Below are 24,439 nucleotides of genomic sequence, written 5' to 3'. Positions count from 1 at the left end.
AAGTAGGCAGGGTATGCCCAGACGTGGGTCCCTTGCTCACTTTGCCACTGGATTCAAGCTAGTCTGGCTGATGACGGCTGATTAGCCAGAAACCAGTCCCAGGATGCTTTTTTCCGGTCCAGGGAAGACATGGCTTGGCAGTTCGAGCTGGACTGATCCCATGAGGCACAGGGTCAGACTGATTTGAATATGGCCATGTCTGAACTGGGGTGGCGGAGTGAGCTAAAAAATGATGATGGATTAAACCCAGATCAGTTGACTGGGGGTGAGTGCTTGCAATGCTCAACACTCCGTCCATCACCCCCTTAGTTTTTTATTTTTTTTATTTTGCCTAGCAATGTCGCACCATCCGGAATTACTGGTGTGAGGTCATAGAGTTGATACCAGACATAAGGCAACACACTTTACAGACTTGCCCACTGATGGCCCTCCTGGGATATGTTAAAGACCGTCCTTCGGGAGTTTGGCTCCTCACAGCGATGGCCCTGCTACTGGCTAAATGTACAGTGGCAATTACTTGAGGGCATGATGGAATACCCACTGTTGCTCAATGGCTGAGCGATATGGCGATCTGTAATGATAGAATTGAAACATATGCATTATTGCAACCACCTATGTCTTGTCCCAGATATATATGAGTACCATATCGCACCTGTCTTCATATAGTGGCTGATGCCCAGCCGGTCTAGTCGCAAGAAGACTCTGACCAAGAGACTACGCAGCATACCATCCTACCTTCCTGCAGTAGCAATCTGGTTCACTGACCTACCTGGTTTTGACTGTGCCCTCAAGTGCATATGGACAAATAGTTTGCTTCTTCATCGTGTTTGCGGATGCCGCTGCTATTTTCCTTCTCTTTTCTTCTTATATGAAAAGTGTGGTACAGTAATGCAATGTGTGCTGTTTGCCTCGACTGGGGATATTAATTTTTCTTTTTTTTTTTTTCTTTCACATGACCAGGGGCTGTTGATGTGTTTGTATATGTAGGATTGCCTTTTTTTTTTTATTCGCAATCACGTGGACGGGCTCTGACCTGCAACCCTCCTCAGAGACACCTGATGCATGCGTGAATGTATGGGAATGCTCTACTGTTCTCCAAAAGTGAACTTGTCAAGTATTGCTCAATGATTGTTGGTTTCTGGGCTGTTGTTCCTTCAGCTCCCTCTGTAGTAGGTGAGTTTCAGTCTCCTTTTCGTGGTTGGTTGGCAGATCCCTGAGACACCGGTCACATCATGAGAGACACTACAAAAAAGAAAATCCTTTTCAATCCTTGTGAGCATTGTGGAGCAACAAAGATGTTTGTACATGATCTACATACAAAATGCCTTTGGTGCCTGTATAAGGATGGGCATTCTGCGAACAGATGCACCATTAACTAACTTTAACTTCAGGACAAAGAGGGAGTTCCATTACTATCACTTGCAGCAACATCAACTAGAAGTGACTAGGTAAGAAGTGCCCCCCGAACACTGTCTCCCACTAAGAATGTTAGAAATGCTGTGTGATGACAAGTGTTTAGATTGTGGAAGTGCGCATCCTGTAGGTCTGAGAAACGAGGCCAATCTTTTTTTTTTTTTTTTATTCTTTTTTTTTTTTTTAATACATGGAAAATTTCGATGTAATGCCATTCAATTTTTTCTTGCGGGCAAATTTATCATCCTGAAAGTAAGGATAGGTCTAAATTGTAGAGGTTTCTTTTTCTTTAGGGCGGCAAAGAACCTGGACTAAACTCCTCGGCTTTTTGCATGTACTCCAACCTTTTTTACTGCACATGTTGATATTAGGATACGTGTTTCCTCCGTTAATATTGACTGTTGGTGAGATAGTAAAGGTATTGGAGGGATGCGAAGTGGATGTGTTTTTGAAGTGTATCAAGTATACCTATTTATACAATGTTTATCACCCATTTGTCTGTGGTGATCAATTTCCACTCTTCCCCATGAGACATCACCGCTCCTCCAGCAGAAGTGGGGTACTGTATGAGGGGTGCCAGATTTTCACAGCCAATTTCAGAATAAGTTACTTCCTCTGGAATTTGTTTTAGGATGTGTCGTCTTGGGTTTCTGATATTTTTGTGCTAAGGCTGTTTTTGACCCTATTGTTTTGTACCTTTGGGATTGGTAAGACCATCTCTGGGATTTGAACCCTCTGATCGAAGTGATGATGATCCCTTAGCCCTTATTGTTGCCTAAATACTTTATTTTGCTCATCCAATGTCTGGTGTCTTTGCCTCCTATTTCATGCACAACATTTCATGTTGGGTATGTTGGTCAAAAAGAGTAGGTCCAGAAAAAGTAATATTTGCTACCATCTGTTGTGCATCTGGCTTTAAGGAAGAAAGTTGCAGGCATAAGGTTCTTTTAACTGTGATCCCATGAGAGTATCCTGTGTCTGCCAGTTCTGCAAAGTCCACTGCTGCACTTATAACTTGGTTTGAGGCGAAGGAGCCTTACTTCATCATCTCAATGTAGTCTTGTTGCTGGTGTTTGGGCATATCGAATAGGATTGTCTGCATGCCAGCCCCTATTTCGCAATAGTATCTTCCAGTAGTGCAACAGCCCTAGCATTTTTTAGCTAGGCGGATGGCATGCTAACCATCTTTTTCTCTTGTAGCATCTATTTGTTTGCTCTCACTTTCAGGAGGAGTGGACGTTTCTGGTGCTGAATGATGCTTTCTCTGGACTGCTGTTGCAATGACCGAGTCAGGATGCTTTCTCTGGACTGCTGTTGCAATGACCGAGTCAGTCTTTAAAAATTCTGGGTCCCGTTGTGGAGTCATGTGTAAGAAATTTCTCTGCCGCTATTTCAAGAAGGCCCGGCACAAGAGGTATAAGCAATTTTGGGTTGCGCTTGGTGTTAAAGTCTCAAGAATTACCGAGATTGATGGGTTTCTAATGGAAAATGTAGTTTAGCAGCCCCTCTTACAAGCAATTCTTGAAATGTTAATGTGTCATCCACTGGAGATGCTCTCCTCTGGGACTGAGGGGAAGAAGTTGCTGCGGTATAATTTGGGTGAGCTACATCTGTATCCATGTCAGGTGGTCGAGATTTGGTGTAAAATCTTTTGCTTGTAGCCAGAGTACTCGGATGAGTTTTTATTTTGTTTCTTGGAGATTCTTGTACGGGAGGTCCCAATTTCCTTAATGGGGTAATGAATGTTGCTTTAGATAACTTTCTTGGAGGATAACATTCTAAATGTGTTAAAGGAGTTTAAACTTGATCCTCTAATGGTAGGGTTGTTTAAGGAGGGCGATAAGGCAAAGGATTCATGTCTGGAGATGTAGCTGTTATGGAATGGTGAGGAGTAAGTCTCCTCCTCTCTCTCTCTCTCTCTTTTTCTTGAAGTGGATTGTCTAGCTTGAGAATTTGAGTGCTGATATTCTGACTCTTCGAGGACAGTGATATAAACCAAACTGCGGTGGGAGAACGATATAGTGATGTATTGTGCCTCTTTGACAACGCTAGTGGAGTAGTCAATGCCAAGCTGTGTCTTTTCAGTGTTGGTAGCTTATAACTTTCCGTTGAACCAGATAGCCTGAACATTGGTAGACAGGATGCTGTTGAAAGGGAAATTCCGGTCGCTGCAGATTTCTTCATTGAAGGAGAATGGCAATGATGGATTAACAGCGAGACTGACCTTGACTGTATCTACGATGAGGACTGATGATGGTGAGGAGTACCTTCCCCCCCAGCAGCAAGCATGTCGGCGCTGAGGCCCTCAACCTCAACATTGAAGATGTCATTATACTATGACATTGAGAACGATGAGGGCACCTTTCTTTTTTTTCTTTTTTTTTTCTTTTTGTTTTTTTTAGATTTTCTCTCGCTGATCTTCGCTCTGCTGGAATCGTTGGCGGGAGAAGGCCTGAATGTTGGAGCAGACTAGTGGGCTGGTCTTTCTAGCCTTCTTTTTTCTGCTTACATGTGCTCAATCATTCATTGCAGTCTGATGCCCTCTTTTTTATTCAGAGTTCTTTTTACTTTTTTTTACAAATGTCACAATCCTTGGTAGAGTGTGTAGCAGGTAAGCAAACTACACAGAGCTTATGGGCTTCTAAAACTGCCTTTCGTCTCCCACAGGAGGGGCACTTGGAAAAGAAGTTAAGGCATTCTGGCAAAGAGTCCTGTCAAATTAGATTTTAAATTATACACTCAACCGAGCAACGAAAAAAGGTTTCCTGATTATTTTTTTTAAAGTTGTTTTATAAGGTTTTAATTGGTCGGGGGTGTTCAGAGATCCTTCTCACATGAGCCAGAAAGAAAATAATGGACTCTGGAAGGCAAACTGCCTGTACAAGGCATTGTGGGTAGGGGGTGCCTCCTGGGTTTCTGAAGACAAGTCTCCTTCTCTTTTTTTTCCTTTGCCTGCAATGTAGACCTAGCGAACTACTTTTTACCTCGATACACATTTTGTACATGAATTGTTTTGATGTTACAGTGTAGTCTCTTCTAATATTCTACAGCCTTATATGGCATTTAGGAAAAAAGTAGGCCTCTGACAGGCGTTTGTTGTATGTTCCGGTTATTACATCCATGGATAGAGACTCTGCTAGTTTCCATGGAAAACAATTATGTTAAAAGGTGTTCCGGGGTCCGCGAAACCTGACCGAGAATATTCTGGCCTTCATGACTTCAATTTAGATACCTACGATGAGGAAACAGGACTATAGGTAACCTTTTATTTAGTGAAATGCAAGCACAGATAATAAAAAAAAGGTATATATGAAATTAACACTAAAAGAATCAGTACACATTTAAACCAGTAAAATATCAGCTATGTTATGACATACTTATATTTTTATTCTCTTTTCAAAACCATAAAAACATATTTCTCTTAATAACTCAAATATGTTGGTTACTAAATAAATATGGCTAAATTCATTAAGTTTCACTCGGTTAAGATGTATAAAAATATTCACATTTCATAAAAACAATTGATTTGTAAATTTCATTTCAGTGACTGTCTACAGTAAGTATTTGAGTTCAGCGTTGTTGAATACAAATATTAAAATTAGTCTATCCGTACAAAGATCCTTACAGTTCAATAATTTCGAGGCAGTTTTTACATTAAAACCACATATGTCTTGACTCCAGTATATAATGACTATAACAGACTTGTAACATGCGAATTGGTTTCTTTGACAGAATCTCTTGTCGGAAAGACATACGCATATCTGTGCTTATAGTCGGTGACAAAAGAAGTGTATTAGATGGCATTAGGTGGTTAGCACACTGGGCCATTGCAGGTAAAATATATTTTTTATCTGTTAATGGTACGCTGCTGAAAGTAGGGATCAGTCTGTATGTGTATAGCGCTGGTTTTATTAGGTCTTGCCTAGCGACGCAGCACATGCACTTCTCGCGAGATCTATTGTCGTCGCTTTAGCTTGCGAAGCGAGGATGGAAGCTCAACCCATGCTTCTTATTGGCGCGCCTTCAAAATCCGTGCTTTCTATTGGGAGGGAAGCATGTTTGGTTCCCTCCCTGTCTTCGTTCGGCGTGCCTGCCCGGACAGAACATGTGCACGCGCTCGGACAGAAGCTATGCACGCGTATGCTGTACGAGCACGGCATGCTGCTTTGCATTGCGTTCTGCAGAGTTCCCTGGCCGTCTCGTGTAATTACAGCATCCGCGCGCATGGCACACTTTCACTTTCTGTACTCCCCGCGTTCACTTTCTTTACTCCTTTTAACTAAAAGGAATCACGCTTTGATTGATAATGCATCAGAAAATTGAGCAAACTCTGCAGAACTTGAGTAGGGCCAACATATAAAAACGTTATTGTGGTTTGCACTATAATTTCAGTGAACACGGATGACAGTCGCCATGCGGAGAAGTGGGAAGGACCGCTGCGCTCGTACTTCTGAAAAGCTGCTCTTGCCTCGAGCTCGGAGTGCACAGAGGACTTTCACAGGGAACCTCAAAGAACTCAGACAGTCCACAGCAGATCTCACACGACTTCATTTCTGTACTGCTTGCAATATGCAACAGCCTTCATAGTCTCACGGAATACCAACAGCTCTGGCCCTCCTCTTCACTCCACTGGTAAGCAGAAGCAGCCAGGAGGCAGCAGCAGAGGAGCTGCTGCAAACTTCTCAGGTGCTCTTCCGCCTCCTGTACCCCCTCGGGAGGGGGCAACCCCCAGATGCCCGGCCCCACCCGAAGACCAGCATCCAGCATGCACGGCACCGTATAAGGCACTCAACGCGATGACTTGCAGCCTCTCCCTGTGCAGCTCAGCCTCCGCCATCCTGCAGGAAGCACGCGCTGAGAGCGGTCTGCAAAAACACTGCTGTCACCCAGGGAGACCGAGCCGAGGCTCCGGAGCAGCGAGCGGGCTCTGCTCTGCTGCTGTGGGAGTGAGCAAGCTGCGTGGGGAAGGGGCCTGCCCGCCGCTCAGCTGTGCTGCTGCTAGCCAGAGCTGGCCGCCGCCGCACAGGCCATGTGTGCACTAGAGGCCTCAGCCCGCGCGCTCCTCCTCTGGGGGTGATGGGTGGCGAGGCGGGCTCCCCACCGGGGGCAGTATGAGTAGCCGGGAGCTGCAGGCACGAGCCAGAGGTGGGGTGGGGTGTGACAGCCTGTGGTGGAGTGGCGGGGGAAACAGAAGCTGGAATTTAGTAGTCAGGGTCTGCCTAAGTGGCAAAGGCGGTCTGTTTTTATTTCAGACATGCAGCAACTGCAGGCGGGTGAAGTAAGCAAAGCAGGGCGTGCCTGTCTTTCATTCAGCAGGTCTAATGGCACCCGGGCTAACTGCACCAGCTGTTTCAGTCGTAACAGATTATTTTTGCTACACCAACCCAGAGGATGAGGCGCCCCTCGCTTGCATCAGGGTCCACTTGCATTTCCACTGCGCGCAGGTATCTAATACAAGAGCACATTGCATTGGTATCGAATACAAGAGCACATTGCATTGTAATTTTTCGATTTTCGAGAAAGCAGATCTGTTTATCGCAACTTTCTGTAACACATTTATCTGACGTTTTATTGAATATACAGAGCTTTGTTGCAGGTAATCAGGTTGCTTAAAATACATAAGTGAAGAATGCCTTTAGAGCTCTGACATCGTTAGGAGTTTGCAAACTGCGAGAATAAAATAGGTTTCTTGTGACACTACCAGGAGCAGTCTATAAAAAAACTGTTGTTTCTTGTACATAACATTGATAGGCTCTGCAGGTGTGCACATGCGAGGCCTTAGAGCATGTTTTGCTTACACATGCCTAAGCCACAGGTTGTAGCAGGACAGTGATTGAGGGGAAGGTAAACTAAGCCTACATGGCCAAGAGCCAGGTGCAGAAATGAGAAAGTATGTAAGTGAAAGCTTGGGGCACCAGATCTTAACCTAAACTTCTGGGGCATTTGGAGAGAAGATAAAGCTGCAAAGAGATGATTGAGAAAAGCGCTGAGGTGTGATAAGCACTGGCAGAAAAGCTTTAAGTGGGTAGGTTCTTGTCAAGTCTGAGACCTGGTAGTAATTTAAAATTGACTTTGAAATCGTTCGCTACGTTTGTTATGCATGTCATTTTAACATTCCAGGCAAAAACACAGATCAATTTCTATACAATGACTGTACAAACCCTTAAGGTAATCTATGTCAATACTGCAACTTCTGTTTATATTTGACATATTTTACAGGGGCACAGCTTCAGGGGGGTGTTTGGGGTGTTACACCCCATATTAAATGTAATTTGGGATTAATATTTGGGTGCAGGTGCTTTCAGTCCGTTATGGTGAGGTGTCTGTCTAATTTCACCAGGAATTTTTACACACACAGACAACAAGCATTTGCAATGCAATAGGTCTTGCATTTACGCGAGTTTAAGCTATTGGCATTGTAAATGACAATGCCTTTTATTTATGTTTTAAACACGAAAACAAAAATAAAAGGCATTGTTATTTGCAATGGCAAGCTGACACTTGCGTAAGTGCGAGACCTATTGCATTGCAACTGCTTGTTCAGAATTATTCTGAAATAGAAAGTAAAGTCTGGTAAACTTTTTAGTTTGTCTTGGATCTAGGGAAGGGTGTTTACAAACTTGTGTTTGAGGTTAAAGGCTTATATTGGAATTGCATTGCTTTAGTCCAAAACAATTTACCTTTTCATTGTGCAATACTTTTTGGGGTATTCCAGGGCAGTAAAGAAAGTTACAGCAAAACCAAGCCCCCCTCGGCTCCTTACAGAAGAGGAATATCGGAAGCAAGGAGAGATTGAGACGAGAAGGGCCCTAGAGGATCTTCGGGGCTACTGCAGCAGTCCAGAGTTCTCTGTTTGGAAAGCAGTGTCACGGATTAAGTCTCCAAAGAGGTAAATTGTTAAAATGTTACATTTACTTGAGTGGAATATTGTTTTGTTGGGGACTTAGAAGGGATCTAGACTGCACAAATAACTTTGTGTTTGCAATATGTAACAGTGTTCAGTGCAGAATGACAGTGTTCAGTGCAGAATGAGCTACACCCAGCTTCTTGTAGGGGATGATGTTTGCAGCTACAGGGGAGAGGGGCACTTGGGAGCCTTCACCTTTGTTCACCCGTGAGCTGTGATAAGGTAAAAAGATGGGACTTGTCTCAGTTCACCTTCAGGCTGGAGGCATGTCCGATTCGGCGTAGTAGTTCCAAAAGTGGGGGCGATGTTGTCCTCTTCTTCCTGTAGGTACACCAGTGCATCATCAGCATATAATGAAATTGCATGCACTCTGTCTTTGACCAGAATGCTCCAGTCCAGCGCTTTCGCATGGAGCATACGCGCAAGGGGTTCCATGGCCAGAGTGAAAATAATCTGGGATAGGGGGCAGCACTGTTGCGTGCCTCACCTCCATGTGGAGTGGGTCAGTGATTACGTCACCAGTCTTCACCCTTGCCAGTGGCGTATTCTATAGCAGGGCTATCCATTTCAAAAACCTTGGTCCCACTGCAAGTCCAATAAGGGACTCGATGAGGTAATTCCACCCCAGTGTATCAAACGCCTTCTCTATATCTAGAGCGGCACCCTAGAGTTCGGTGCCTGATGTCTTTGCCCAATCCTCAGCATGAAAAGGTGGCGCATGTTCAAAACTAGTGTTCCGGCTCGGTATAAAACCATTTTGGTCAGGGTCATAATGTACTATGTTATAGGTATCAGCCGGTTAGCCAGTACCTTCCCAAGGATCTTGTATTCAGCATTCAAAAGGGAGAGGGGACAATATGATCGCAACAGCAAGGGATCCCAGCCTGGTTTGGGGAAGGCCTTCCTTCAGGGAGGAGGAGGGGGAAGTATGCCTGCTGAGTTACAAATCTGAAGAAAAGCGCTGTACTCCAAAGTAAAGCGAGGGCGATATCTCAGGCCTCTCTCATATACACTGGCTTTCTGGCACCAGGCTAACTCCCGATTGGGTTGGTCGAACGTCCTCACAAAGGCAACGCCGCTATGGTATGCCCAAAGGTTGAGTTCTCTCTGTCATCAACCCGGCTTTGATAGGTGGGACACTATTGAGATCTCCGTCGTAGGTGACATGATCAAAAAGGGGTCGATCCTCAGTTTTAAGGGGTTTCAAGACCAGTATGCAATGACACAGGGGGAGCAGTTTAGATACATGCAGATCCAACACACCCTCACCACAGCACTGCCGAACCCCGCAGAGCTACCAGAGTCATCGCAGTTGGAAGATCGGCTGCTTGATGGGCCACTATATTCCAAAGCCATCTCGCTGACTTACAAGAAATTGTGCAACAACATACCTGACACATTGCATAAGCTCAGAGAAAAATGGGAGGGGGACCTTGGATCACTTGAAGTAGACGATTGGCAGGCTGCTCTGATGTCCCCTAGAGAAGCAGCCATCACCCGCTGCTTCCGATTAATACAATTCAAAATTCTACACAGATCATATTTAACGGGAGTAACACTCGCAAAGATAGGAGCCAGGACTGACTCACTCTGTCTCAGGGGTTGTAACTGTACGGCTATCTTTTTTCATACGATATGGGAATGCCCTCAGCTTCTTCAGCTATGGGAGGGGGCCACGACTCGTATCCAAGCGGCCTTAGGGAAAGAATTGACTCTCACACCGGGGTTGGGGCTGCTTAATATCTGGGCGGAAACGGATCTTACAGAGGTGGAACAACAGCTAGCCACACTTGGATATACCCTGGTCAAAAGAGAAATAGCTACGGGGTGGGGGGCGGCAAGTTCTCCAACTATATGAGCATGGCTTCGGGAAGTTGATAAATGTATGATTGCAGAAAAAGGAAGTTTTTATAATTCGGGGATGCCCTAAGAAGTGGGATAGGAAATGGGGCAAATGGAATGTGTACTGTGGTAATCTTTGTATCTCCCCAACGATGGAACTGGAAATAAGGCGTAATAGTGATCGAGCAACAGATAATATCTAAATGTGACTATTTTCCCTTGTTAACGTAAGGATGTACTCCTTGATTACTGAAATATCAACTCTAATGTATGCATAACTACAACTGAAACTAATAAAAATAAATTTTAAAATTAAAAAAAAAAAAAAAAAATATGAAGAAAGTGCAGAGATATGAAGGCGGAAAAGAACTCCACGGGCCAACCGTCTGCTCCAGGAGTCTTGCCTCACGCCATTTGTTTGAGCGATTAAGATATCTCATCTTTTGTTATTGGGAAATCCAAGTCAACGCAATGGGTTGCCTGTAGTTTAGGGAGAGACCGCACATCAAACAATGCCCTGATTGCTGCGGTATCTGCTGCCACTAGAGCAGCGTACAACGTAGTATAGTAGGCACAGAGGTGAGGCTAACCGCATCCTGGGAGTTAACCTTTGTGCCTATTAGGTCTTGGATAGCTGTAGTAAGGACCCTGGGGGAATTGGATTGGAGGCGCCAAGCCAAAAACCTGATCGCTTTGTCACCACCTGAGTGTTTCCTGGTCAAGTATTCCCTGTAGTCTAGGGCACCCAGCTTCTCCAAAACGGCTGTATGCGCAAGCTTGGCCGGCGACAATGGGGTAGCGGTGGCCCGGTCTGCAAGTAATGCCAATTTGTGTGGTCTAATTTCTGTTCCCAGGCTTTGAAGATCTCTCTGCAACACCGTCTTGGTGCCGTAGACTGTTTTTATGGCTAGACCCCTGAGGTCCACTTTAAATGCATCCCTTTCTATCTGGGTTTCCGAGGCAGTTACTTCCGTCTCCTCAAAGTACACAGCGATATGATCATAGAGTGGTGTGGAACGCTGCGTCCTGTAGGGCTTCCACTGGTAGGCGATGAGATGGATTTCTTGGAGAAAGGCTACGTGAACCGCTCGCCTCCTTGAGTACTATTGTATGTGGTACCTCTTTACATAACCTGCCATACCCCTAACATTCCAAGACATTACCTGGTATCTCGTCCCAGCTAATAGTTTGCGATCCTGCATTGTACATGTGTTATGGCCTGAGGTCCCGATCTAACTGACACCACCCCCACCTCCCCCATTCATTTCCCACTTCTTAGCTGTGCATACCTGAACCTAAACAAAAACATGTAACAAAGAAAGGTAAACCCAACATCCCATCCCATCCCATCCCAGACCAATGGGTGCCCAGCCAGCTGCACTTTGATGCAAAGAGTCATGTAGCAGTCCTATATTGTAGCCACCGTCCCAATCAGGGCTAGGAGGTAATGCAATGTCATTAGGACTACTCACTGAGGGGTCTCATGTCCAGATAGATGTCCCCGGCTGACCCTCTAGTCTGAGTACTTCCTGTTCCTCTGGCAAGCCATGGCTCATGAGCAGGATGGGGGACCTAGAGTAGGTCATCTGCAGACATGGAAGAGATGACCAGACCAACTCGTAGTATGGAATCCAATTCAGATCGTTCTTGGGTGGGTCCCGGTGGGGTGGGTCGGAGTCACACCGTCACTCTGCCACTTGGGCTGTCTCTCTGGCTGCCTGCTCTTTCCAGGGGCCCGCCTTCCTGTCTCTGTTGCAGGGCCTACATTGACGCTGCACCCTCTAGTTGGTTGATCCCCTTGTTCCATGGGGAATGGGTGATGCCCCTACTTTCCAGCCAAGACCAGGCCTCACCAGGAGCTGTGCAGAAAGTAGTGCGGGCGTCATGCATTATCTTAAGTGGCCGGAAACTGTAAAGTGTACTTAATGTCATGGTCGCGGAGTAGTCTATTCACCTCCAGGAAGGAAGTCCGCCGTGGCAAAAAATAGTCTCTATCCCTGTAATTGAAGAGCAGGCAACCACTGGTCTCGAGGAACATGGGCAGGGGTGGCCTGCCCGGCACCCTGTGGGCTCGTTTCTTAGAAAAGGGTGATGGCTAACCTCCCCACACTGTCTGTGCAAGCTGTTTTTTTGGGGGGGGCCGGGTTTGGGGACTGTTTGTTGTAAGTCTTTAATAAAAATGTGGGAAAGAAAGCTACAGTAAAATCTGCACTCTGCATAAACCTGATAAATTCAAAATTATAACAGTTTAGTAGCTTGTTGAAGATAATAATGTGCTTGGTCAATTAATCTCATGGATTTTCGAATAAAGGAATTGGATTGTGCATTAAAGCAAAGCTTTATGGCCTTGTCCACTGTCTTAACACCGGAATCTTGAAGGTTCCCGTAAATATTTTTCATTAGTCTAATAATTTTGGACACTGTTTTTCTTGTCACCTGTACCATGAATGAAGAGCTTCTACTAGACTATTTCTGAAAGTAACTGCACTGTGATAATAATTTGTAATGTCAGAAGGCTTACACTCAGTGGTTGCTTCTTGGAACTTAAAAGTTAATAATTTGCAATGTTAATCCCCTATTGCTATACAGGGTACTGTTACAGAAGTACCCTTGTTACAAGTTGTGTTATTTATTATTTTTAGAGCATGTTTCTCGGTGCTGTAGTGGGATAGGATATGCCTAAAATAATCACAGCTTAAAACATTTTTGTAAAAAAGAGGCTTTTGTTTTTTATGAGAAATGTAATAAGGGAATGGAATGCAAAGAGATTGGTGGTTCATTCCATTCCCTGGTAGTGGCTACAGAGAATTCTCTGTCTCTAAACTTTACTGACCAGGTTTTAGGAGTAGCTAACAAACTGGCCGGTTGAATGGAAGAAACTTTGAGGGTAATGGAAATGGAATTTAGAGGTAACAAAATAGTGGGGCATTGCAGTAAATGGCATGGTGCACAGTTACTAAAGCTTTGAAAAAGATCTGTTTGATGCATATGAACTGTAGATCACACATTTATGCATAGATCGCCAACTGGTGTTGGGTCCGGATGTTTTCACTTTGATGTTGTCCTGGAAAGTCTTTGGAAGTCACGGGATAGGTGGCTCCTCCTTTGGAAAATAGTGCGCATGGGCATCGACTCCATCGTCCGATTGTTTTTTTCTGACATCGGGCTCGGATGTGTTAATCGCGCTCCAGTTCGGTGTCGTTACCAATCATCTTTTCGACTCAAAACCCTCACCCTTACTTCGGTATTGTTTTCGATCGCGTTCCCCTTCGACGCGCATCTCTACCAAACCTTCAAATCTTCGATTTTAGTCGTCGACGCAGGCCTTCGGGCCTACCTGCGCCATTGGGCCTTCGGCTCATGGAAAGGACTCCTTTTAAAAAGTGTCCTAAATGTGTATCGAAGTTTCCACACGCAGATCTTCATGAGGTGTGTAACCTCTGCCTTTCACCCGAGCACGAGGCCAAAGACTGTCCAGCTTGTGCCTCCTTCCGCTCCAAGAAGACGATCCGGGACCGTCGAGCTCGAAGAACAATGGCTCGATCATCGACATCCATTCCCGACGACATCTTCCAGGAAGCCATCAATGTATCGGAGCAGGAGCAGATCCAACACGGCGCCATCAGCTCCTCCGAAGCAGACGACTCCGACGTCGAAGACATCACTCCAGGGCAGCAGGTCGTAAGTACTGACATCGACCTCCGCATTGATGCCTTCGACGCCTAAACCCACTGGTACGGACGCCCCGGCTCCGAAAAAATCCTCGGAACCGAGCAAACACCAAGCTCCGAAAACCTTGGGCTCTCAGCCTTCGGAGCACAGACCTATGGATCCGAAAAAACCACCGGAACCGAAAAACCAGTTGGTACCGAAACCACTATCGGGATCGAAGAAAATTCCTGATTCCAGGCCTAAAGAACACAAAAAGCCTCCAAATATACAACCGGCACACAAAAAGTCGGCGCTGAAAGAACACACGCCTGAAGATGAACTTTTTCGACTGGATCCTACCCAAAAACCACTCCAAAGAGACACTAAAACAGGGCAACTCATGCTTAGCCCTTCAAAAAGACAGAAGATGGACAAACCTATACCAGCTCCACTTCCCTTGAAAAAGAGAGACATTGCTACTTCTCCATTACGGATTCCTTCTCCTTCTCCTTCTCCCTCTCCTATCCCATATTCACCTCCCCCACCACCTCCAGATGACACCTCTGGCGACATGGGGAATGATCACCCTTTACGACACACCAGATGTCCCAGACACACCTCAGGACGACATCTACCCATCTAGGCCATCCCTTCCTGAGGACACTATAGGGTTCACTCAACTGATACACAGGGCAGCAGAATACCACAGGGTAAACCTACATACAGACCCTATAGAGGAAGATTTCCTCATGGACACTTTGAACCATTCCAAAGGTCCAGTGCCATTCTCCCCATGTTAAAAGGGGTAATCAAACATGCTCTTGAGGTGTTCAAGTCATTAACCCCAGGGTAGAAAAGAAATACAAAGCTGCCACATCTGACCCGGTTTACATTAAAGGGCAAATACCCCTAGATTCTTTAGTGGTCTCCAATGCCTGGAAAAGGGCCAATTCGCAAACCACAGGAGATGCCCCACCTCCTGATAAAGAATCAAAACTGCTAGATGCGTCCGGAAAAAGAACAGCGTCCCAAGCAGCTAACATGTGGAGGATTGCCAACACACAGACTTTGCTCGCAAGATATGATAGGGCACATTACAATGAGCTAGAGACCCTACTGCAACACCTTCCAGATAAATACAAGACACAAGCTAATTATCTCATCCAGGAGCGCATGGTCATAACAAATACCTCCATCCGTTGTGCTCTCGATGCTGCAGACACAGCCTCCCGGGCTATTAACAACAGTGTCTACGTGTCTACGTGTCATGCATGGCTACGCATTTCTGGCTTTAAGCCGGAGGTCCAAACCACTATACTAAATCATCCATTTGATCAGGAACACCTTTTTGGACCCAACTTAGACTCGTCTTTAGAAAAGATGAAAAAGGACACTGACACTGCCAAATCAATGGGAGCCTTGCAATCGCAAGCTCCCAGAAGTTCTTTTCGTCGCTCCTCTTACAGAGGCGCCTCTAGAGGCTTTTCCACAGAAAACCCCTCCACTTCGTACAAAATTCTAACACAGACCTCATCTACAAGAGGCTATTTCAGAGGAGGCTACAGGGGCAACAACAATAAGGGTAGAGGCAAAACTACCAACACTCGTACCGCCTCCACCCCTAAACAATGACTTACCTCCACTTTCCCCGGACCACTCTACTCCGGTCGGGGGAAGATTGCTACAGTTCCTACCGGTCTGGAACACCATTACCACAGACAGGTGGGTGAGAAAAATCATCCAATCCGGATCTTGCCTGGAGCTCACTTCCACTCCCCCGCACATTCCACCTAGACAGCGTCCAATGTCCACAGAACACTTAACGCTTCTAAAACAGGAGGTACTTTCCCTCCTACAAAAACATGCCATAGAGCCAGTTCTCCTTCACCACCAGAACACAGGGGTTTACTCCCTGTATTTCCTCATTCCAAAGAAGGACGGAACCCTGAGACCCATCTTGGATCTCAGACCATTAAACCTCTACATACAATCCGACCATTTCCATATGGTCACTCTTCAACAGGTCCTCCTGTTACTCAAACAAGGCGACTTCGTTGCCACATTTGATCTCCAGGATGCATACTTCCATATTCCCATTCACCCTGCTCACAGGAAATACATTCGGTTTGTGGTAGACGGCCAGCATTACCAGTTCAAGGTCCTCCCGTTCGGAGTCACCATGGCACCCAGGGTCTTCACAAAATGTCTGGCAGTGGTAGCAGCCCACTTAAGAAGACAACAGATTCACATCTTCCCATATCCAGACGACTGGCTCATAAAAGCAAAGTCACATATCCAGTGTGTAAATCACACACATGCAACAATACAACTACTTCACAACTTGGGGTTTACCATAAACCTCCCAAAGTCTCACCACCAACCATCCCACATCCAACAATATCTGGGTGCAACAATAGACACCACAAAAAGCCTTGCATATCCCAGTCCAGCCAGGATAGCAAGCATGCAAGCTCTCATGGCAAGATTCCAACCGCAACACTCCCTTCCAGCTCGAGTGTTCATGCAACTAATAGGGATGATGGCCTCTTGCATATTCATAGTACCTCATGCAAGACTCCAGATGTGCCCTTTACAGGAATGCTTAGCACGTCAGTGGAACCAAGCTCAAGGTCAGCTGACAGATCTGGTGTTGGTGGACGGCCACACACCTCGCTCTCTGCAGTGGTGGAATACCCAAAACCTTTCCAAAGTGCGACCGTTCCACAGATTGTGCTAACAGCAGACGCATCGCTCACTGGATGGGGAGCTCATCTACTTCATCACACCATACAGGGTATATGGAAACCTCAGGAAAAACTACTCCACATAAATCATTTGGAGTTACTGGCAATCTTTCTGGCATTAAAATCATTTCAGAAACAAATATCAGGCAAAGCGTTCTTAGTCCGCACGGACAATATGACAGCAATATACTATTTTAAAAAAACAGGGGGGTGGGTACTCTCTCCAGCTCTCTCAACTAGCAGAGCATATGGAGATGGGCCATTCCTCAAAACATTTTCCTATTAGCACAACATCTCCCAGGAACTCAAAATCACATGGCAGATCTGTTAAGTCATTAACGATAATGGGGCAACCCAGTAACCCTCAGAACCTGGGCGTAATAGTATAAGCAAAGAACAATGGTTCTGTCGGAGATTGAACGAAATAGCTTAATAGGTACTGAATACACTCTTCAATTATCAAGGACACACACAAACCCAAAGAAACAGGACAGAATCCAAGTCACTTGATAGAATGATATTAATTAATGTATCGAGAGCACCAAAATATTTACAGGGTAAACCAACCAAAATACACATTCATAGTGAAACAATTGGTGAGACAGTGATAATGTGCACAGAACACGTCACATATAACGAATATGTACAATGGACAATACATAAACATAATAAACAAACAGGTCCTGTTTACAGTACATAAACCACTTTAGGGTTCGATTTCCTTGCTACATAAGTGGATTTGCACAGGACGCATAGGACAGGTAACGTCGACGTTTCGACCCGATGTAATTGTGCCAATTAGTATGCATCAAAGGGGGTCTTCATCAGGACAAGAGAGGTTGGGGACCTGGGGAACCGACTTAATTAAGAGGAAAGAGATTCCTGTTGTCTCTAATGCAGATGGCCAACATCAAATTTGAGAAAAATGTTCAACTCCTGTGGGACGGTAATATTTGATTTAGAAGGAGAAGTGGTGCTGTCTCAACAATCGCCACGTATTCAAGTCCGTGATTTGGACAACTTGTTCCGTCAACGGCTCAGCTGCAACTGACGATCTGTTAAGTCGACAGACACAACAGATTCATGAGTGGGAACTTCACCCACAGGTTCTCCAACCTTTCTTTCAAATGTGTGGGCAGCCAGAGATAGATCTCTTCGCCACACATTACAACACAAAATGCCCAAGCTTCGCCGCCAGATATCCACACCCATTGTCCAAAGGCAATGCAATATGGATGAATTGGTCAGGCAAATTTGCGTACGCTTTTCCGCCTCTCCCACTCATTCCATTAGTGGTACGCAAGCTGCAACAACAGTCGCTCACACTGATCCTAGTTGCCCCAACGTGGGCCAGACAACCCTGGTACACAACATTGCTGGAACTATCAGTAGTCCAGCACCAAAAATTACGCCTCTCCCCACAACTCTTAACACAGAACTGTGGAGAGATCAGACTCCCAGATCCAGCACAGCTCAACCTAGCTATCTGGCTCCTGAAGTCCTAGAGTTTGGTTACCTCAGTCTTCCCCCTGATTGCATGAACGTTCTCAAAGAGGCTAGACGCCCCACCACTAGAGCCTGCTACGCAGCCAAGTGGAAAAGATGTGTTATATACTGTAACAATAAGAACATCAACCTTCTAGATCTCTCCACTCAGCACATCATATGTTATCTTCTACATCTTCAGAGATGTAACCTAGCATACACATCAATTAGGTTACATTTCGCTGCCATTGCAGCTTACTTACAAAATAGACAGCATCTATCACTGTTCAGAGTGCCCGCCATTAAGGCATTTATGGAAGTCCTGAAAAGAATTCCTCCCAGGGTACCTCCTTCCCCCGTGTGGAATCTAAACATCGTTCTCACAAGACTAATGGGTCTTCCATTCAAACCTCTGTATAAATGCGAACTACAATTCCTCACATGGAAAGTCGCTTTACTTGTGGCCATTACATCTCTTTGAAGAGTCAGTGAGCTACAGGCACTATCCATTCAAGAACCATTTTTACAACTCCATCATAACAAAGTGGTTCTCAGAACAAATCCCAAATTTCTTCCTAAAGTTATCTCTCCCTTCCATCTGAACCAGTCTGTTGAGTTGCCAGTGTTCTTCTCGCAACCACAAACAGTAGCAGAAAGGGCTCTTCATACACTAGATGTAAAAAGAGCACTCCTTTACTATACAGACCAAACAAAACATTTTCGTAAAACAAAACAACGTTTTGTATCCTTCTCACCGCAACATAAAGGCAATCCCATATCAAAATCTGGCATTGCAAGGTGGATTGTCAAATGTATACAAATTTGCTACCACAAAGCAAAACGAATACTATCTATTCCCCTAAAGCCCACTCTACCCGAAAGACAGGGGCTTCGATGGCATTTTTAGGGAACATTCCCCTAGATTATATCTGCAAGGCAGCTACATGGTCTACACCGCACTCGTTCACAAAACACTATTGTGTAGATGTGCAGGCAAAACCACAAGCTAGTGTGGGCCAAGCTGTACTTAAAACACTATTTCAAACTACTGCAAGACACTGGTGGTCGCCGCTAAGGAGGAGTACTGCTATGCAATCTATGCATAAGTGTGTGATCTACAGCTCATATGCCTCGAACAAAAAATGCTACTTACCAGTATGCATCTGTTCTTGGCATGTAGAGCTGTAGATCCACACACGCCCACCCACCTCCCTGGCTACCTTTATCTGTTCCAGTATTATCTCATTTAGATACAACATACATGGACATATTTTCTGTTTCTTACAAAACCCCATCATTTCCCTTCTTGGCGAAAAAACAATCTGACGATGGAGTCGATGCCCATGCGCACTATTGCCCAAAGGAGGAGCCATCTATCCTGTGACTTCCAAAGACTTTACAGGACAACAACAAAGTGCAAACATCCGGGCCCAACACCAGATGGCGATCTATGCATAAGTGTGTGGATCTACAGCTCTACATGCCAAGAACAGATGCATACTGGTAAGTAGAATTTTCCTTCCTTGATGGGCAGCCAGTTGAAATGGTAAGAAAAGGTTTCAATATGGTTTCGTTGATGAGTGCTTATATTGTGACGTGCTGCTGTTTTTTGTTTATATCCATTATCTCCTCATTAATGTATCTGAGTGAGCCCAGTAACGGGAATTACTGTAATCAAGGCCAGATTGTACTTAAGCCAACGAGCATTGTGAATTGCGTCTGTTAGTGCAGGACATTCTTCAATAGTGGTATACTCCAATTGTGTGCTGCTTGAAAGGGGTTGCAGAAGTTCCCTTCACCTGGGACCATCTGTAAGGATTCCATTTATTCATCTGTTTTTGTGAAGAGTTGCTCTGTTTTAGACATTGAGTTTTAACTTCTATGTAGATATATAAGGGTGGACCATGGTATGGGCACGAAACAGAGTTCTTAGGCAAGCCCGGCCCGTTAAAATTATTGACTGGTAGAGAGGCTGAATATGAACTGTGTGCCATCCATACACTGCTTAATTTGAGCCGCTGGGGACCACTGGCACTTAGGTTTGGGGATCTACACTTAGGTTTGGGGACCGGCACTTATTTTTACGCATCAGATATTTCCTTTAGCAAGAGAGGGAAAAAAATGCAAAGCTGAAAGACAGAAACACTGTCAAAAAGGGAGTAAGCAGGAACCCCCAATAGTGAGATACAGTGGCAGGGAGTGTCTGGTAGTGGATTCCAGGAATTAGGTGGATTTAAGAGTACTCAGTCTTGGTATTCTGTGTGCCCACTTTTAATTTCACTGGCAGTCGTCTTCTGAGCAGAGCTTCGAACACCTGCAGTCTATCTCTTTCAAATTAAGCTCTGCATCTGTATACATCTGATAGACTTCTAGCTGCAGATTCCTTACCTTTGAATTTCCCAGGCGTCCGAGGAAACTTTTGCATGAGCAGTATCGCTGCATGCTGTTGGGTGGCTCCGTTCGGCTCCGCGTGATGTCTGCATCATTCACGCCGGTTAGGACATTGTGGTCTCCTATATAGGCGCCACCTAGGTGCGCGGACGTCAGTTCTTTTCTTTCTGCGCCAGTTCAGCATTGATCTGGAGAAGAGCTACCCCTCTTTCTCTTATCGAAGGTAAGTAACTGGTTCATCTAAAAGAGAACACTCATTGAATGGAGGAGTTGAGCCTGTGTAAAGTAAGTAACTCTCCTTTCAGATAACCTAGATTTGTTGCTGTCTCAAATACAGACCCTGTGAGAAAAAAATCATGGTTGCAAGAATTACAGTCTAATACCTGAGCATGCACTGTGACTTCGGAGCTTTCAAAATTATGGTTTTCTTTCACCCCAGGTTTGCTGACTTTGTGGAAGGCGCGTCCCACCTTACCCCAAATGAAGTGTCTTTCCACGAGCAGGAATATGGCCTAGGAGGGACCTTCATCGAGGATCAACTTTTTGGAGACAGCGAAAACGACGATGAGGAAAACTTCAGCCTATCGTCTACATATGGAAATCATGTTTCATTATAATTTGTCTCGACAAAACCAATTGGTTCCCAGCAGTTTGGTTTAGAGCATCTTCGACCGGCCTGCTTCATGTATAGCCTTTTGGTATGCTGACGTACTTGAGTAAGAATGGCACGGTTGCCTTCTCAAGATGCTGTTAGTGTACAATGGGAAGGCTGGAGCCACGTCGCTTGCCGTTTTATCTTTAGCTGTGGGCTGACGTTTTTTGTGTGAAAATGGGGGCATTCCTAAACTGAGCTTCTTTGTGAGTGAATGACGTGCTCCCTTTCGGGGCCATAAATATTTGTTTCGAGACCTAACTCACCATAGCCCAACCAAACATGCATTTTGGATTTTTCCTTGTTGCTTACAGAATTCTCAGATTATTGGCTCAAATCTTTATTGGGGTCTTCCACTTAACATTTCTTGTTTACACTGGCACGAAGTGGACATTTCTAGTTGTAATTTATTGGCAACTTTTTTCCAGAGGTGATGATGGAGTATGCTGATTAAGAACCCCCCCGCACCCCCAAGCTGTTCTTTTAAAACTGTTTCGTTTGACCTTTTTGTGCATCACATCCTTCTATCTGAAGACCTCTTTTGTGATACATAATCGAAACCATGTATTTTGGAAGGGCACTTTTTAGAAAAAAATATCTGCAGACAGAATGTGTTAGCAGGAGTGGGTGAGTGGGTGTTGGGGGGGGGGGGGGGCAGGTGTTACAAATGTGTACCGCACCCTTACGACTGAGTTACCAGGAACGACGATCGCTGAGGGCTGTTGTGTTATCTGTTAATTCAGTTTAACAGGGGATAGTGGCTGATATTAAGCCGTTGCACATTTATTTTTGTAAAACTCCGTGCGATCTTTTGAAAAGTGTAATTTCCTTAGTAGGCTGGGCTGGGAAAAGTAAAATGTAAATCCTGTCCAAGCACCTATCCTCTGGGATGAGAGTGGATAAAATCAATACTAAGTGACCTTAGCATCTTAACTTTATTTTGTAATTGTTAGACTATGGACCAAAGGAAGAGCAGGAAAGGCTCAGGAACTCAAAGCTGATAGAAACTGTAAAATATTTAAACTCGTCTTTTACTATGAATGTGAGGAGTTTAGTGGGATTGTATATGGACTCTTCCCATTGTATTGTAGCAATTAGTGTCGGAGTTCTGAAGATCGGAAATTATGCGACGGAAAAATTCTCGCCTACCACAAAGGAGGTTATGCAAGAACATTTGTCATTCTGATGACACCCAACTTGTTTATTTTATTTGAGTGCTTTGCAATATTTTTCATCTAAAACTTCATGCGTCAGCATTTGGGATTTCCCATTGTTCACCCCTATGTGTGTTTTTTTATCGTACTGGCAGCAAGACGCAGCTTTAACCGTGGCTTGCCAAAAGTGGGAGTGGCAAATAATTGCAGGTTGTGAATTTGCTGTATTTCTTTAGGACTCCTCGTGTCATTAACAGACATCGTGATTACACGTAGCCACTTCCCAATTCTAAAACAACCTCGGAATTGTAATTGAAGATGCGAGACTCCTGTGTTTCACATTTAGTGACCTGCTTTTCATGCCTTTGATTCATTATCTTACAGATCTGTTGGAAGGTCCGTCCACAGATTTCAGTCAGGGAGCGATACAAAGCCTGCATCTGCCTCATTACTTATTTGACCTTGGATCTTTTGCACACCCTTTAATCGAAATGGGAACTTGTTGCTTTTTATGGCGCTATATAACTGTGCAAGCTGTTAATGAACAGACATGCTGGAAAGTGTCCTGAAGGTTACATGCCAGATTATAGTATACTTCTGGCCTTTCAGCCTGGGCAATGTCCACCTGGATCCGTAATTGTGTTCATTGGTCATATCTGCACTCATCGGGATCACTTAACATAAACGTTATCCGTTACGTCCTAAGCAAAATTCAAAGTTCACTCGCTGCATTGAAATTGTAGGGCAAATCTGTTAATCTTTCACTTCTTACCAACCATCTTCCATCTGGAAAATTAGTGTTCATTTTTTTTCGGGCAGCAGTCTTAATTGTAGTTTAACCAGCTAGGACAGACACTCTTTTAACACCGTTCTGGTCACCCACTGTGATATATATTGCTGCACAAAAAATATGAACGGTGAATCCACCGCCTGTCCTCTTTATTTCTGTGTATCTGGCTGCTGCAGTAGAATATGGATACTCCTAATATAGCTCCGTGCATGCATATCACAAATTCTGAATGTTTGCATTGGTGAAAGGTATAGCATACTTTGCATTTTTTCAATGATTTGACTAAAATACTTTCCCCTCTATTAGTAGCAAGCATTGCTTAAGCAGATCATTGCTGTGTCTTTTAAATGAAGTCCTGTCGTTTAGTTCAAGATCTGTTCCTAGAGCACTTTACAGGGATTTTTTTTGTAAACTGTGAACAAGCAGGACAGTGTTGTGTTTTTTTTTAATTTAATTTTTTTAAGTTTTCCAAGTTGCTTCCGTTATTGGTGACCGTTGAGCTTTGGTGTACCTTGTATTGATCTTCAACCCTATTAGAAGTCAGACAGAATTTAGCATTACCTGCTACGTCAAAAGCTTGCTTTAACGATCTGAAACTACGTCTAAATAGATTCTGTGAATAAAGATTTAGAGATATCAGTAGAAGAAGAAATGTGGAAGAATATGATTGATTTCAGGATAGGATAAACTGTAACTTATTCAAACAATGTTTTATTAGGGTTTGCATGCCCTTTACTAACTTTGTTTCTCTGAAACTATATTTGATGAAAAGGTGTTGCAGCCACAAATGAGCTATTGCTCATTCCTCATCTACTGTTTCTCATTCAATGCAACACCCTTCAGGCAGAGTTTAAAAAAAAAAGTTATTTCTTCTTTTGGACACTGGAGTAAAAAAAAAAAAAAATTAATAATAAAAGGCTATGATGCTACGTTGGAGCATTTTATGTTTTAGTGTTGTGGCACAAGGAAATGCTGAATGGTATTTGCTGATTGGATTTATGATTTTGTTTGTATCTAGCTGTAATGGTGACTTCCTCAAATTTGTCATATTGCTGCACAAATGAATTGCCTCAGACTATGATCTCTTATCATTTCTATTGTGCGTTCCTATTACTGTTTGGAGTAGGCCAGCTTTCTCTTCTTTTATAAGCGCATTTTTTGCGCTGCCCGTATAGTATCTATCTTTAAACTATAGGGCTGCTTGGAAGCCTTGAACTGAAATCTTTCTAGAGTATTGATCTCATAAGCCAAGACAATCTGTAATCAAGGTTATTATAAGTACTTTGGCATGCAACTTTATTTACACAATCCCTCATACTCATTCTGTATACCTTCAACAGACATCCGGTGCATGTTAACATGGCTTCCAGGGATGTTACTTGCAGCAATGAACATATATATATTGATTTG

At 44.3% G+C, this 24,439-nt stretch overlaps 1 protein-coding gene across 2 annotated transcripts in view; it reads left to right on the top strand.

The window, feature by feature from the left end:
• NEMP1 (nuclear envelope integral membrane protein 1) overlaps positions 1-23,946 on the top strand; it is a 354,900-nt gene extending 330,954 nt beyond the window's left edge. The window contains exons 8-9 of one of the 2 annotated variants that reach the window (XM_085600970.1): positions 8,129-8,302; positions 20,873-23,946. In XM_085600970.1, the coding sequence (XP_085457096.1) occupies positions 8,129-8,302; positions 20,873-21,050 (352 nt within the window). In that variant the 3' untranslated portion in view covers positions 21,051-23,946. The remainder of the gene's footprint in view (positions 1-8,128; positions 8,303-20,872) is intronic. The other variant, XM_085600971.1, reaches the window with a different exon arrangement.
• Positions 23,947-24,439: the final 493 nt, after the last annotated feature.

The sequence above is a fragment of the Triturus cristatus genome, chromosome 4_2, assembly GCF_964204655.1.
Source record: "Triturus cristatus chromosome 4_2, aTriCri1.1, whole genome shotgun sequence".
Lineage (NCBI taxonomy): Eukaryota > Metazoa > Chordata > Amphibia > Caudata > Salamandridae > Triturus > Triturus cristatus.
This window is presented reverse-complemented; position numbering and strand designations above follow the sequence as displayed.